At 42.1% G+C, this 16,006-nt stretch overlaps 1 protein-coding gene across 1 annotated transcript; it reads right to left on the bottom strand.

Moving 5' to 3' along the window:
- Positions 1 to 5,554: 5,554 nt before the first annotated feature.
- On the bottom strand, positions 5,555 to 8,140 carry LOC135534241 (cocaine- and amphetamine-regulated transcript protein-like). The gene is made up of 3 exons (XM_064961324.1): positions 7,908 to 8,140; positions 7,213 to 7,290; positions 5,555 to 6,064 (listed from the first exon to the last, which is right to left on the bottom strand). Exons 1-3 carry the CDS (start codon positions 8,043 to 8,045, stop codon positions 5,957 to 5,959), a joined length of 324 nt encoding a protein of 107 aa, XP_064817396.1. The 5' UTR covers positions 8,046 to 8,140; the 3' UTR covers positions 5,555 to 5,956.
- Positions 8,141 to 16,006: the final 7,866 nt, after the last annotated feature.

Genomic DNA, 16,006 nt, shown 5'->3' with positions numbered 1-16,006 from the left:
GTTTGAGTTAGTGCACGAAGCATCGCTGTAGTCACGGTTAGTTTATTGTTTATTTCTTGTTGCTTAGTTTCACTTTCTAATAAATAATGTGGAACTCAACATCCGCTGCGCCTTGGTCTGACATTTATTCCAGCGAACGTGACAGCTTCTGCCAAGAGGTCTGGACTTTTATGGCACAGGAGGCAGTGTACTTGCCCTGTAACTACAGGCTTGGATGTTGAAGCTCCACTATGGCGGTTCCCCCTTGAACACTACATTAGTGTTAGTCTGACAGACAATGAGAGGATGGACCCTGCCCCCACCGTCAGTATGATAGCCTCTCCTTACTTTAACATGATTAACACAGTCTCAGTCTGGTCCTTCCTGTCTCCATTGCTTTGACAGGAGCCCAGGGGGCGTGATGGGTGTGACAGACATTAGTGAACACACAGGTCCTGTTGTGTCCCATCACCAGACCATCACTAGAACACTGATGTAATAAGAGGGGTTGAGAGAAAAGAGACCCAGGCTGTGTTCAGGCAGACTGGAGCCACGTCTATAGACACGGTGTAGTGAGGCTAACTGAAGACAAACAGGATCAAATTACAGAAACCAGGGTAGTAGTTGTCTGTCGGCCATCTTAGGATAAGTCAAGGCCAACTGTTTCACCAAAGATAAGTTGAGATGAGGCCAACATGTGGGCAATGAATATTCACATACTTTCAAAGAGATAATTGCTGGAGAGAAGAAGATTGCAAAAAGTGCATTAAAATCACATATTTAGATTATTACAATTATTTTATCCTATATCAATATCATACATGAAATAGATTAGTCTCACATACAGAAGAGGACTGGCCACCCCACATATGCTCTCTAATTCTCTCTTTCTTTCTCTCTCTCGGAGGACCTGAGCCCTAGGACCATGCCCCAGGACTACCTGACATGATTTTTTATTTATTTATTTCACCTTTATTCAACCAGGTAGGCAAGTTGAGAACAAGTTCTCATTTACAATTGCGACCTGGCCAAGATAAAGCAAAGCAGTTCGACACATACAACGACACAGAGTTACACATGGAGCAAAACAAGCATACAGTCAATAATACAGTATAAGCAAGTCTATATACAATGTGAGCAAATGAGGTGAGATAAGGGAGGTAAAGGCAAAAAAAAGGCCATGGTGGCAAAGTAAATACAATGTAGCAAGTAAAACACTGGAATGGTAGATTTGCAATGGAAGAATGTGCAAAGTAGAAATAAAAATAATGGGGTGCAAAAGAGCAAAATAAATAAATTAATTAAATACAGTAGGGAAAGAGGTAGTTGTTTGGGCTAAAATATAGGTGGGCTATGTACAGGTGCAGTAATCTGTGGGCTGCTCTGACAGTTGGTGCTTAAAGCTAGTGAGGGAGATAAGTGTTTCCAGTTTCAGTGCTTTTTGTAGTTCGTTCCAGTCATTGGCAGCAGAGAACTGGAAGGAGAGGCGGCCAAAGAAAGAATTGGTTTGGGGGTGACTAGAGAGATATACCTGCTGGAGCGTGTGCTACAGGTGGGAGATGCTATGGTGACCAGCGAGCTGAGATAAGGGGGGACTTTACCTAGCAGGGTCTTGTAGATGACATGGAGCCAGTGGGTTTGGCGACGAGTATGAAGCGAGGGCCAGCCAACGAGAGCGTACAGGTCGCAATGGTGGGTAGTATATGGGGCTTTGGTGACAAAATGGATTGCACTGTGATAGACTGCATCCAATTTGTTGAGTAGGGTATTGGAGGCTATTTTGTAAATGACATCGCCAAAGTCGAGGATTGGTAGGATGGTCAGTTTTACAAGGGTATGTTTGGCAGCATGAGTGAAGGATACTTTGTTGCGAAATAGGAAGCCAATTCTAGATTTAACTTTGGATTGGAGATATTTGATATGGGTCTGGAAGGAGAGTTTACAGTCTAACCAGACACCTAAGTATTTGTAGTTGTCCACGTATTCTAAATCAGAGCCGTCCAGAGTAGTGATGTTGGACAGGCGGGTAGGAGCGGGTAGCGATCGGTTTAAGAGCATGCATTTAGTTTTACTTGTATTTAAGAGCAATTGGAGGCCACGGAAGGAGAGTTGTATGGCATTGAAGCTTGCCTGGAGGGTTGTTAACACAGTGTCCAAAGAAGTATAGTATAGTATACAGAATGGTGTCGTCTGCGTAGAGGTGGATCAGAGACTCACCAGCAGCAAGAGCGACCTCATTGATGTATACAGAGAAGAGAGTCGGTCCAAGAATTGAACCCTGTGGCACCCCCATAGAGACTGCCAGAGGTCCGGACAGCAGACCCTCCGATTTGACACACTGAACTCTATCAGAGAAGTAGTTGGTGAACCAGGCGAGGCAATCATTTGAGAAACCAAGGCTGTCGAGTCTGCCGATGAGGATGTGGTGATTGACAGAGTCGAAAGCCTTGGCCAGGTCAATGAACACGGCTGCACAGTAATGTTTCTTATCGATGGCGGTTAAGATATCGTTTAGGACCTTGAGTGTGGCTGAGGTGCACCCATGACCAGCTCTGAAACCAGATTGCATAGCAGAGAAGGTATGGTGAGATTCAAAATGGTCGGTAATCTGTTCGTTGACTTGGCTTTCGAAGACCTTAGAAAGGCATGGTAGGATAGATATAGGTCTGTAGCAGTTTGGGTCAAGAGTGTCCCCCCCTTTGAAGAGGGGGATGATCGCAGCTGCTTTCCAATCTTTGGGGATCTCAGACGACACGAAAGAGAGGTTGAACAGGCTAGTAATAGGGGTGGCAACAATATTGGCAGATAATTTTAAAAGAAAGGGTCCGGATTGTCTAGCCCGGCTGATTTGTAGGGGTCCAGATTTTGCAGCTCTTTCAGAACATCAGCTGAACGGATTTGGGAGAAGGAGAAATGGGGAAGGCTTGGGCGAGTTGCTGTGGGGGGTGCAGTGCTGTTGACCGGGGTAGGAGTGATGATGACTCCTTGCTGTCCCCAGTCCACCTGACCGTGCTGCTGCTCCAGTTTCAACTGTTCTGCCTTATTATTATTGGACCATGCTAATAATTTATGAACATTTGAACATCTTGGCCATGTTCTGTTATAATCTCCACCCGGCACAGCCAGAAGAGGACTGGCCACCCCACATAGCCTGGTTCCTCACTAGGTTTCTTCCTAGGTTTTGGCCTTTCTAGGGAGTTTTTCCTAGCCACCGTGCTTCTACACCTGCATTGCTTGCTGTTTGGGGTTTTAGGCTGGGTTTCTGTACAGCACTTTGAGATATCAGCTGATGTACGAAGGGCTATATAAATAAATTTGATTTGATTTGACATAAAACGTGCAATTTGTATTTGATTTTATATATTTTTGTACATACCTTTTGCAATAGAGAGAATGAGAGAGAGATAGAAAGAGGAAGAGAGAGAGAAAGAGAAAGACAGAGAGTGCGAGATAGAGAAAGAGATTCTCATTCACTTTAAGATACCCAATCTGCATATTAGGATGCCTAGTTTCCCATTAACCAGATTCATATTTTTCTTGACACCTCCAATCCCAACAAATACATTTCTTCACATACACACACCAGACGTGCCACCACCCAGACACATACATTACAATGACACCCCTTAATAATGTATCGCTCACAGCGACAAATATCCCAAACAGAGCGACATTCAGCCATAAAGATGTATCATTATTGACATGGTTTTTTTGCACACTGAAATGGTGCATCATGGTTGGAAAGGCAGTGCCATGGGGTTTGTGCTTGACTTGATATAATTTCCCCCAAAGCAAGAAACCAGGGGATCTTTAAATGAGCCATGCTCTCTAACATTACTGTCCTTTTATGGACTTGTGGATGGAGACACTCTGAATTTCTGGGATGTGCACTCAATGCAGTCCGACAGCTAGGTTATGGCCCACTGTGTTTTATACCTGGTTTCAAGTAGTATTTTTTTCTTTCAAATACATTGAGTGTTTGATTGCGCTTGGCTGGAGTGCCAGATGGGCAGAGGACACAGGGTTTGGACTTCTGGGACGATTTCATTGGTTCCATTAAACCAGAAAAACTCAATCAAGTGCCGCTAAAGTATTTGAAAGGAAACCAAGACTGTTTGAACCCAAGTCCTTTCTGTTTAAAGATGTTGTGCATTTGAATGTTTGACCTGAATATTTACAGTAATGGTGCATTATAAGAGGGTTTGGCTCATATCACAGCGGGAGGTCACAGTCTGGTCACAGTGTGTAGTACTTACGTGAAACAGTTTTGTGTGAATAAACAAACATTATACAGTGTACAGAACCATGTGCACATGGCTCAATAACCATGGTATTGTGTGGAATGAGGGGTATCAATATCAACTTTGAATTATACTCCGATAATTCAGAGAGACACAATGCACTTTCCTTTTGTTCTTCTGACACAATAAATCAACACCATACCGCTCCTGGTCACTTTGATTGACACCACCTTTTCCAGTGGGTCCTCCACCATCTCCTTGACTGCTAATGGATCTTCCAAAAACACAGATTTTCCCATGAAACTAACTCCAACAAGGAACAGACCATTAATAGACCAAAGCCTGTCTTCATGAACAACTTTATCCCGTTTTGCTCCATTCCTCAACGTGACAGTTTTCCACTCATTTACATTAACGTTACTTAACGCGTCATCCGACTCAGTGCTTCCGCTTCTGCCAACTTTCCCTCAGTTCGGAGGTCAAGAAGACGACCTTCCATGTCACATACTCCTTCACGTGTTTAAATTAAGGTGGGAAGCCGTAGTACTGACAGAATATTGGCACCGAAAATGTCACCTCCTTTACACATAGCTCAGGCAACCAGTCATGCTGTACTGCCTTTTGCTACAGTGGCAAGCAAATAGGTGATGCAAATGTGTTTTGTTTGTGATACCCATGTAAATATTTGCTATGTCCAGGAGCAGCCGTTGGGTTACAGTTGTCTTCTGGAACGATGGCATTGAGTTGTATTGACGTTTACTAGCAAACAGAATCATATCTAACCTCCTCATTAGTTTACATAATGGTTGGTTTCTCCTGTGCGCTGAAAGATGTCCTAAAAGGCAGGGTTGTGATTATTAGGCCATAGCGTAGGAAAACATTTTGCAATGAAAACGTTTCTTATTGGACAAATGCAGATAGTCCTACCTCCCCGTTTGACTTTGTTTTCTTCAATGTTGTACCTAATGAACAACACCATGGGTCGTATTCATTGGAGCACATCATAGCAAAATGTTCAGGTAGTCCCTCCCTCCCGTTTTCTTCATTATGAACACGACCCTGAGGTGAACATGTCCTGGATCAACACAGGACACTGGAATGTAGATAGACTGCGAGACTCACATAGACTGTGTTACATGATAATTCCAGCTATGACATTAAGAGACTACAGTAGATCTATGTGTTGAACTATTTTGTAATTGTGTTCTTAATGATAGCTGGAATGCATCATATCTTAAAGTGAATGATTTCTTTAAGTCACAGTTTGATCCCAAAATTACCTTTTGGATTTTTGCATTGAGGTATTGAAATAAGAACACTAAATCCAAAACAAGTGAGATGACCAACATGTTTATTTGTTTGACAGTCTAGAGTGCACATGCTGTAAATGCTTTCTGGGTTACAGAACACCTCCATGCTCCTCTTTCAATGGAAAGGACTTTATCAAAGCACAAGGACAAAACAAGAAAAAACTCAGGTGCCATAATGTTGGCCTACAGCTTGTGGATGCTGCATATCCCTTGCGGTTGTGGACACAGTGGTTTGTCACAGACTCCCCATATTCCCTAAATATTGCAATAATATTGACCCGAGCCCTTGGGGACATGGTCTAAAGTAGTGGGAATAGGTTATCATCTGGGATACAGGTGATGATACAAGTTGATGATGATATTCCTCTGTCTTGGCTGGAGCGTTGGATGTGGTGGTTCTAGTGAAGTGCTTCTCCTTGAGGGAGTTTAGAGACATTTGAGGAGGAAGGAGTTGCAGCTGCTGACTCTGCCACAGTCACAGAGCTTCCCAATGCGGGGTCCATGCCTCAAGGCACACCGGTCGCCCATACCACACTGAGAGACCGAGAGAGAGTGAGTGAGGGGGGAGAGATAGATAGACGGAGAGAGAGAAAGAGATATAGAGAGGAAACACAAAGTAGCTTTATCGCAAAACACAGTCCTTAACTAAAAAAAACACATTTAATTAGGAGAGAAAGAGTTAGTCAGCGATGGTAATGAAATTTCTAATTAGTTTGCTGTTCGCTGGTGTTAGCTGGTTCTTTAGACTCTTCCTCCTTTCAGTTAATTAGACTTAGGGACGCTATCTACAATAGGCTGTATAATTGCACTCAAATCAAAGGCTGTTGGCATTTCTCCGCTTGCATTTAATTATACTGACAACTTATACTCGTTAATTGGTTTTACATAAACTTTCAATTGAACTGCATTGAAATGGTGGCCAGACTATAACACAGAGTGGGAGAAACATGGGGGGCTTAAAGGGGTGTTCAGGATTTTACCAAAAAAAGCCAAATGCCCGTGACATCAAATAAAATATGGAGTTGATTTGAGTTGATTTCAGGTGATTTGGCCATTACAAAAAAACAGCTCACATGCCACTATTATTGATTGTTAGCTTGTGGTGGCTAAAGTTAGCTGAAATAGGGAATATTTCAAGAAAACCAAACCATGGATTAAAGCTTCTCCTGACCCATGGACTGCTTTCAGGGTGAGGAACTATCTAAAATAAAGTTGTCAAATCCTAAACTTCCCCTTTAATAACAGGCATCCACATTTTGTTCCAAATAAATAAACTCCTATAATATATTTCAGCAATAAGGCCTGGGGGGGTGTGGTATATGGCCAATATACCATGGCTAAGGGCTGTTCTAATGCAAGACGCAACGCGGAGTGCTTGGACACAGCCATTAGCTGTGGTACATTGGCCATATATCACAAACCCCTAAAGTGCCTTATTGCTATTATAAACTGGCTACCAACTTAATTAGAGCAGTACAAATAAATGTTTTGTCAGACCAATGGTATACTCTGATATACCACAGCTTTCAGCCAATCAGCATTCAGGGCTCGAACCACCCAGTTTATAACACCTCTTTGATACTTGAAAAGTCCTGAGGATTTTAAATGCAGTCATAACCTCCATTTGGTCAAAAATAACATTGGTAAAAGTTAGTTTTAAACAGGAACATATTAGGACTCACAGGAGGGATCATCCCTCTCTTCTCATTAGAAGGCAGATGGCTCTGCATCTTCACTAGAAGAGCCTCCATCGCCTCCACCTGTGACACAGAGTAAAGGAAACAGGGTCAATGGAATTTCTCATTGCTTTTCTCAAGGGGAGTTTTAAAATCTATACTCCTATATGAGTGCAATTTCCCCATGGGTTTATGTACTACCCAACGACAATGTCAGTGTTATAGAGGCTATAGTTTTGTTTCCAGAAGATCCTCTTGTGGAACTTTATCTCTTCAGGTGTCACATTTGACATTTAGCGATATGTTCCAGAGGTTCAACCAGGGATGGACATTAAATAAGATAGCCAGCTAGACCGAGGCCGGTACATTTCAGACGGGCTAGTATAAATGTTGGTTTACTAGCCCGACTGGCCAGTGGACAAAATCTTTAGCCCCATCCCTGTGTTCAACCATGGATAAAGCTGATGGATAAATCGGATTCTCAAGGACACCTTTATCAGGACGAACTGCTGAATAAGGTTATGTTGACCATAATACAATCATGGGCGAACATTTAGATTGCATTTATATTTTATATTTCGAATTATATTGACTTAGATTTATATATTAAATTGAGAACCTGTAGTGCATGCATATATAGATCAGGACCAACATGCCAGGGTAGCCTGAAACAACAAAAGTGATTCCCTATATGAACTTACAAGTTCTTTCTCTGCGGCCGCGGCAGAGTTCTGCGCGCCAAAGTCCTCTGCGGAAACTTCATGTGACGCCTGTCCTCGGCAAACAACGGACATCAGACCGATACACAGCAGTCGGAGCAGCACTCCTGAGCTATCCATGGTTCTGATGCGGTGCGTGGGAAATGCTGTGCAGTCGTGGCGGCAATAAGAGAGCGCAGGGGATCAAAGTGGAGGGTCGGAAGTTCTGAGTGAGTAAATGTGCTACGGACTGCGGACCTCTGCATTTATACTAGCGAGTAGCCCCGCCTGTAAGGTAATTTAGCTGGGTTTCGAGACCCATTGCGAGGAACTCCAGTCTTCAATGCATCTTGAATGGTTTGAAGGATGACTCTTAATTGTGTTATTTGAACTGGTGGGTTCAAATCCCACACGTTACACTTGCATCCCATAGCTTCTTATTTTGTCAACTGTTCAGATTTAACCCCCCTCTATTTATAACTGTAGATTATGAAGTTGTTTTTCACTCTGTTGCAAGTCCCACCTCAATATATACCAATTACATTGCCTACTGCAACTGTAGGCTATTAAATAAAATGTTCCTTGTAGGGGCCATTTCTCACGTTGAATGAGACAATTACAATCCCGCAATAGAATTTCAACGGTGATTTTAACTGAGTTGGGGATCAATTGTGATTTCAACATAATTAAAATATCTAATCACTGATATCCATTACAAAACAACCCCGTGTCTCATTTTTCCTTCACAAACCTAATATACAGTGAAATAGAGAAGGACAATGTTCTAATACTGAAGCTCATATAATAATATAAAAGCTCCATTCCGCTTCGACTTTGACTTTATAAATTATTGCTCAGTTTACACAGAGAATTTACTTCATAAACAGTTGCATAAAAAGACTTACCATACATAACACATAATACAGAACATACATAACACATAATACAGAACATACATAATACATAATACAGAACATACATAATACATAATACAGAACATACATACCACATAATACAGAACATACAAAACACATAATACAAAACATACATAATACATAATACAGAACATACATAACACATAACACAGAACATACATAACATAATACAGAACATACATAATACATAATACAGAACATACATACATACAGAACATACATAATACATAATACAGAACATACATACATAATACAGAACATATACATAATACAGAACATACATAACACATAATACAGAACATACATAACATAATACAGAACATACATAATACAGAACATACATAACACATAATACAGAACATACATAACACATAATACAGAACATACAAAACACATAATACAGAACATACATAACACATAATACAGAACATACCTAACACATAATACAGAACATACATAACACATAATACAGAACATACCTAACACATAATACAGAACATACATAACACATAATACAGAACATACATAACACATAATACAGAACATACAACAAAAATCATGATACAGTACTTTCACTCCCCCCGCCCCCAACACACACACACACACACTGGGGAATTATAGATAAACACTCATCTGTTCCTGTCCATTCATCCCCTATTGATTCCCTGGCTTAAAGGTGTGTGACATGATACACCTCAGCACTATGTCCAGTCCTCACTTGAATATAACCTGCAATTAAAGCTTTGTTGTATTTTCCTTTAACTCACAGCAACATGTTAATACAAGACAACACACTGGCATACCTTTCGGCCTGAGCCTTCCTCAGAGTGTTAGTGGCTCTAACTGGCTCACCCAGAGTCTCTCTGGACAAACTATGGAAATGATTTGCAATTCCTTAAAATGAGTACTCCAGTGAGCTCAATGGTGTTGTTCCTGTGTCTTTATCTACAGTCGGAAGTTTACATACACTTAGGTTGGAGTCATTAAAACTCATTTTTACACCACTCCACAAATTTCTTGTTAACAAACTATAGTTTTGGCAAGTTAGGACATCTACTTTGTGCAGGACACAGTAGATGTAAGTAGTTTTTCCAAAAATTGTTAACAGACAGATTATTTCACTTATAACTGTATCACAATTCCAGTGAGTCAGAAGTTTACATACACTAAGTTGACTGTGCCTTTAAACAGCTTGGAAAATTCCAGAAAATGATGTCATGGCTTTAGAAGCTTCTGAGGTGTACCTGTGGATCTATTTCAAGGCCTACCTTCAAACTGAGTGCCTCTTTGATTTCATAGGGAAATCACAAAAAATCAGCCAAGACCTCAGAAAAAAAATTCTAGACTTCCACAAGTCTGGTCCATCCTTGGGAGAAATGTTCAAATACCTGAAGGTGCAACGTTTATCTGTACAAACAATAGTACGCAAGTATAAACACCATGGGACCACGCAGCCGTCATACCACCCAGAAAGGAGACGCGTTCTGTCTTCTAGAGATCAACGTACTTTGGTGCGAAAAGTGCAAATCAATCCCAGAACAACAGCAAAGGACCTTGTGAAGATGCTGGAGGAAACAGGTACAAAAGTATCTATAACCACAGTAGAAAGAGCCCTATATTGAGATAACCTGAAAGGCCACTCAGCAAGGAAGAAGCCACTGCTCCAAAACCGCCATAAAAAAAGCCAGACTACGGTTTGCAACTGCGCATGGGGACAAAGATCGTACTTTTTGGAGAAATCTCCTCTGGTCTGATGAAATAAAAATAGAACTATTTGGCCATAATGACCATTGTTATTTTTGGAGGAAAAAGGGGACACTTGCAAACTGAAGAACACCATCCCAACCATGAAGCACAGGGGTGGCAGCATCATGTTGTGGAGGTGCTTTGCTGCAGGAGGGACTGGTGCACTTCACAAAATAGATGGTCTCATGAGGAGGGGAAATTATGTGGATATATTGAAGCAACATCTCAAGACATCAGTCAGGAAGTTAAAGCTTGGTTGCAAATGGGTCTTCCAAATGGACAATGACCCCAAGCATACTTCCAAAGTTGTGGCAAAATGGCTTAAAGGACAACAAAGTCAAGGTATTGGAGTGGCCATCACAAAGCCCTGACCTCAATCCTATAGAAAATGTGTGGGCAGAACTGAAAAAGCATGTGCGAGGAAGGAGGCCTACAAACCTGACTCAGTTCCACCAGCTCTGTCAGGAGGAATGGGCCAAAATTCCCCCAACTTAATGTGGGAAGCTTGAGGAAGGCTACCTGAAATATTTCACCCAAGTTAATCAATTTAAAGACAATGCTACCAAATACTAATTGAGTGTATGTAAACTTGTAACCCACTGGGAATTTGATGAAAGAAATAAAAGCTGAAATAAATAATTCTCTCTACTATTATTCTGACATTTCACATTCTTAAAATTAAGTGTTGATCCTAACTGACCTAAAACAGGGACTTTTTACTAGGATTAAATGTCAGGAATTGTGAAAAACTGAGTTTAAATGTATTTGGCTAAGGTGTATGTAAACTTCCGACTTCAACTGTATCTTACAATGACCTCTTATCTCTTCTGCAGTAGATAACCACCTTTGAACTGTGTTGCAGCTCGTTGCTTGTTGTCATTGTAGAGACATATTGCACAACGGTATTCCCAGGGAATAATGTCAAGTAGAAAACTCAATAGTCGTAGAACAGTATTTACCAAATGTTGGGTAGAGACAACTAGGCTTTGGCTGATATCGTTTGAGTCTAAGCTTACATTGAGGTACTGGCTCGAACTGCAAACTGCAAACTGCAAACTTAACATGTGTACATATTTGTATGAACATAACAAGATTCAACAACTGAGAAAAACTGAACAAGTTCCATAGACATGTGACTAACAGAAATTGAAAAATGTGTCCCTGAACAAAGGGGGGGTCAAAATCAAAAGTAACAGTCAGTATCTGGTGTGGCCACCAGCTGCATTAAGTACTGCAGTGCATCTCCTCCTCACACACTGAACCAGATTTGCCAGTTCTTGCTGTGAGATGTTACCCCACTCTTCCACCAAGGCACCTGCAAGTTCCTAGACATTTCTGGTGGGAATGGCTCTAGCCCTCACCCTCCGATCCAACAGGTCCCAGACATGCTCAATGGGATTGAGAGGCTCTTTGCTGGCCATGGCAGAACACTGACATTCCTGTCTTGCAGGAAATCACGCACACAACGAGCAATATGGCTGGTGGCATTGTCATGCTGGAGGGTCATGTCAGGATGAGCCTGCAGGAAGGTTACCACATGAGGGAGGAGGATGTCTTCCCTTAAACGCACAGCATTGAGATTGTCTGCAATGACAACAAGCTCAGTCCGATGATGCTGTGTCACACTGCCCCAGACCATGACGGACCCTCCACCTTCAAATCGATCCCGCTCCAGAGTACAGGCCTCATTGTAACGCTCATTCCTTTGACGATAAAGGAGAATCCGACCATCACCCCCAGTGATACAAAACCGTGACTCGTCAGTGAAGAGCACTTTTTGCCAGTCCTGTCTGGTCCAGCGACGGTGGGTTTGTGCCCATAGGCAATGTTGTTGCCGGTGATGTCTGGTGAGGACCTGCCTTACAACAGGCCTACAAGCCCTCAATCTGAGCACTGATGGAGGGATTGTGCATTCCTGGTGTAACTCGGGCAGTTGTTGTTGCCATCCTGTACCTGTCTGCAGGTGTGATGTTTGGATGTACCGATCCTGTGCAGGTGTTTTTACACGTGGTCTGCTACTGCGATGACGATCAGCTGTCCGTCCTGTGTCCCTGGAGCGCTCTCTTAGGCTTCTCACAGTACGGACATTGCAAGTTTATGCCCTGGCCACATCTGCATTCCTCATGCCTCCTTGCAGCATGCCTAAGGCACGTTCACGCAGATGAGCAGGGACCATGGGCATCTTTCTTTTGATGTTTTTTGATGTTTTTCAGTCATTAGAAAGGCCTCTCTTGTCCTAAGTGTTCATAACTGTGACCTTAATTGCCGACTGTCTGTAAGCTGTTAGTGTCTTAACGACCGTTCCACAGGTGCATGTTCATTAATTGTTTATGGTTCATTGAACAAGCATGGTAAACAGTGTTTAAACCCTTAACAATCTGTGAATTTATTTGGATTTTTAGGAATTATCTTTGAAAGACAGGGTCCTGGAAAAGAGACGTTTCTTATTTTCTGAGTTTAATCAGTGTCGATGCGTAGCGTGCCTGTAGTAGGCAGCAGAGGGCGCTGCGCCTGCAGTTTCGCCGAGTGGTTGCTGATGGGCGTTTTCTCGAACGCATACTTTAGGATTTAGGAAGGAACACACACCCCAGTGACATCAGTTAGGTTTGAAGAAGAAAAAAAGTCTCAGCTCTCGACTCAAACCGTGCAGTGGAGCAACAAGGGGGCCGAGAGCGCCTTCCCGAATTGTTCAATTATATAGCCCGTAAAGAGAACTGGACGGAACTATAGGCTATCATCTCAACTACTATAACTTGACCTCGTCAACCCGGGGAGTGAGGATTATAACACTTATTCAGAGAATATGTCAACCTCGGACGAGGCAGACGGGCTTCGGCCGAGATATGGGTGTGAGTATCTAAAAACTTTTCCTGCTCGCTCACCTTGGGATCATATTTTACCTCCGTTTACAGAAGTTTAACAATTTAATTGTTTTAATCAATACATTTTCACAGGCGTTTTTTCTTCGTTCTATCTATATTCACGTTTGACTTTGGTTAGACTTTTGACAGCGTGGTAGGTAGGCTCTGACTTCCGCGTTTTCATCTACGTCGGCTACAATATTGCAATTTTACGTGGCTACATCTAATTAAATTAGCCTACATTGAATTTGGTCAATGCAATCCGGGATCCTTGAGACGTCATTGAAGTAATAGAGTTTCACATGGTTAGGTTTAGTCAAGGGTAAAGGTAGGGGTTACGTTTTTAAGGTAGGGACGTCCATGGTAGGATCCGTAAAGCACCAACTCATTGAATTTTGACATGTTTGCATTTTTCACAGTAAAGGATAAGGCGCTACATTGTTTTCTTTTATAGGGAATCTGAAGTAGCAAGACGATGCAATAGTTGAGTGGTTTACCTGGTCGATTCATTGAAATGTATTGATTGCCTACTATAGTCTATTGATATGGGGACTAGTATCCATTGATCTTAATAAAAACACTTACGTTCGTATATTGTCTTTTTCAATTATATTTTATAAAATAATTATATAATTTTTGTATTGGTTTACATTTGTGATTTTATGCACTTTGAAATGATACTGCAATGAAAATTTCTTTACAAATCTAATTTATTCGTTTTTAATTTGATTTATTTGTTATTTTACCAGGTAAGTTGACTGAGAACACGTTCTCATTTACATCAACGACCTGGGGAATAGTTACAGCGGAGAGGAGGGGGGATGAATGAGCCAATTGTACATTTGGGATTATTAGGTGACCGTGATGGTTTGAGGGCCAGATTAGGAATTTAGCCAGGACACCGGGGTTAACAACCCTACTCTTATAATAAGTGCCATGGGATCTTTAATGACCTCAGAGTCAGGACACCTGTTTAACGTCCCATCCGAAAGACTGCACCCTACACAGGGCAGTGTCCCCAATCACTGCCCTGGGGTATTGGGATATTTTTTTAGACCAGCGGAAAGAGTGCCTCCTACTGGCCCTCCAACACCACTTCCAGCAGCACCTGGTCTCCCATTCAGGAACTAGACTTTCCTGAGGCAGTCAGTAGCCTTGGCTTAAGTGGGAACCATACCACTGTACTTGCTGGTTTGTCAACTGCTTTCAAGATTACTGCCACTGTAAATTACCAAGTTGTTTGATACATTTATTAGGCTAATAAATGACATTAAGGCCGCTCAATAATAATAATTGTAATCAGCAGAATAAAACCCCACAATAAAATCCTGGAAATTGTAAGCGGCAATTTTTAGACTTTTCCATTCTCTAATGGTCACGTAGCCGAGGTTATAATGAATATGCTCGTTATTCAGAAGGCCTAGTCATCACCAGAAGGAGCCTGAAACAATCAGCTCTTGTAATGAGAGTGCTCATGTCCACTTCTTTTTCTCTCCCTCCCAGCTCTAAAAATATATATCCAGCAACATTACCATGCAGATCTCTTTAGCCGAGGCCAGTGGATCCCAACCAGGGGTACTTAGACCCCTGCTGGTACTTGGCCTATCCACAGGGGGTACTTGAGGAGACTCATGAGACCATAGGTCTACTGGTAAAATGCATACGAGGGGGTACTTCAGGGGTACTCCTGGCAGAGAGAAATTCAGTTGGTGGTAGAGTAACAGAAAAAGGTTGGGAACCAGCGGTCTAGACCACAGAACTGTGAGCTACGAGCTTTGTTTACCTGCAGAAGAGGTTTGATTTATTATGGTCACTTCAGACTTCTTTGAAAGAATGCCCATGCATTTCATTTGGCGTATTTGCTGGATCACTTGAAGTGATAAGCGACATTTCCACAGAAATAAAAATGTCAAACAAACGCTGGAGATGTTTAAACACAGTTTGCATAGGCTAGCCTACATTTACCTAGCCTACATTTACCTAGCCTACATTTACCTACTGTGTAGTGAGTGACTAAAGCTACGTTGTCCTCCCCGATCAGTAACCCTTGAATCATCTCATTATGTGGAACTGGCGGTGAGGCCAAGTTGTAACCAGACTGGGAGGGGATGGAGTAGCCTAGCGCTGAGGACAGTTCAACATGACAGCTGAGCTGAATCAGCCTGTCAATCAATCAACACATGATTTCTTGGGACTGTTTACATCTTTATGATGGCGGCCAACACGACTATGTCAGTTGTGATATTCGGGATGGATGGGACAGTCTCTACCCCTCCTACATGCAGAATGAGAGAAGTCTGTCTCACTGTTCATTTGAAGGTTCTTGCATTTTATCTTGTTAATCGTCCCTACTTGTTTGTGTCTGCTAGTCTGTGTGTGTTTACTATAAATCTGAGTGTGAGCTAGACTCAGCTCAGTGTGTGTACTGTGTATGTTTGTAGATGGAGTGTTTCTTGTACAGCTATGCTGTTATGAGCGAGCGAGTATTCACCTAGTGAGTGTTGTTTTCCAGCCGTTCTGGATGGTGTCGAGCGACTCACAGCAGAGGAGATGGACGAGA

The sequence above is a fragment of the Oncorhynchus masou genome, unplaced genomic scaffold (assembly GCF_036934945.1).
Source record: "Oncorhynchus masou masou isolate Uvic2021 unplaced genomic scaffold, UVic_Omas_1.1 unplaced_scaffold_3190, whole genome shotgun sequence".
NCBI classification, from domain to species: domain Eukaryota; kingdom Metazoa; phylum Chordata; class Actinopteri; order Salmoniformes; family Salmonidae; genus Oncorhynchus; species Oncorhynchus masou.
This window is presented reverse-complemented; position numbering and strand designations above follow the sequence as displayed.

Bases quoted from the DNA above. Each gene is read 5' to 3' on its own strand.
- LOC135534241 (XM_064961324.1), bottom strand. From the start codon at position 8,045: ATGGATAGCTCAGGAGTGCTGCTCCGACTGCTGTGTATCGGTCTGATG. The intron at 7,291-7,907 runs GTAAGTTCATAT...TCTGTGTCACAG, and splicing joins CGGCCGCAGAGAAAGAACTT to GTGGAGGCGATGGAGGCTCT. The intron at 6,065-7,212 runs GTGAGTCCTAAT...TCGGTCTCTCAG, and splicing joins AGAGAGGGATGATCCCTCCT to TGTGGTATGGGCGACCGGTG.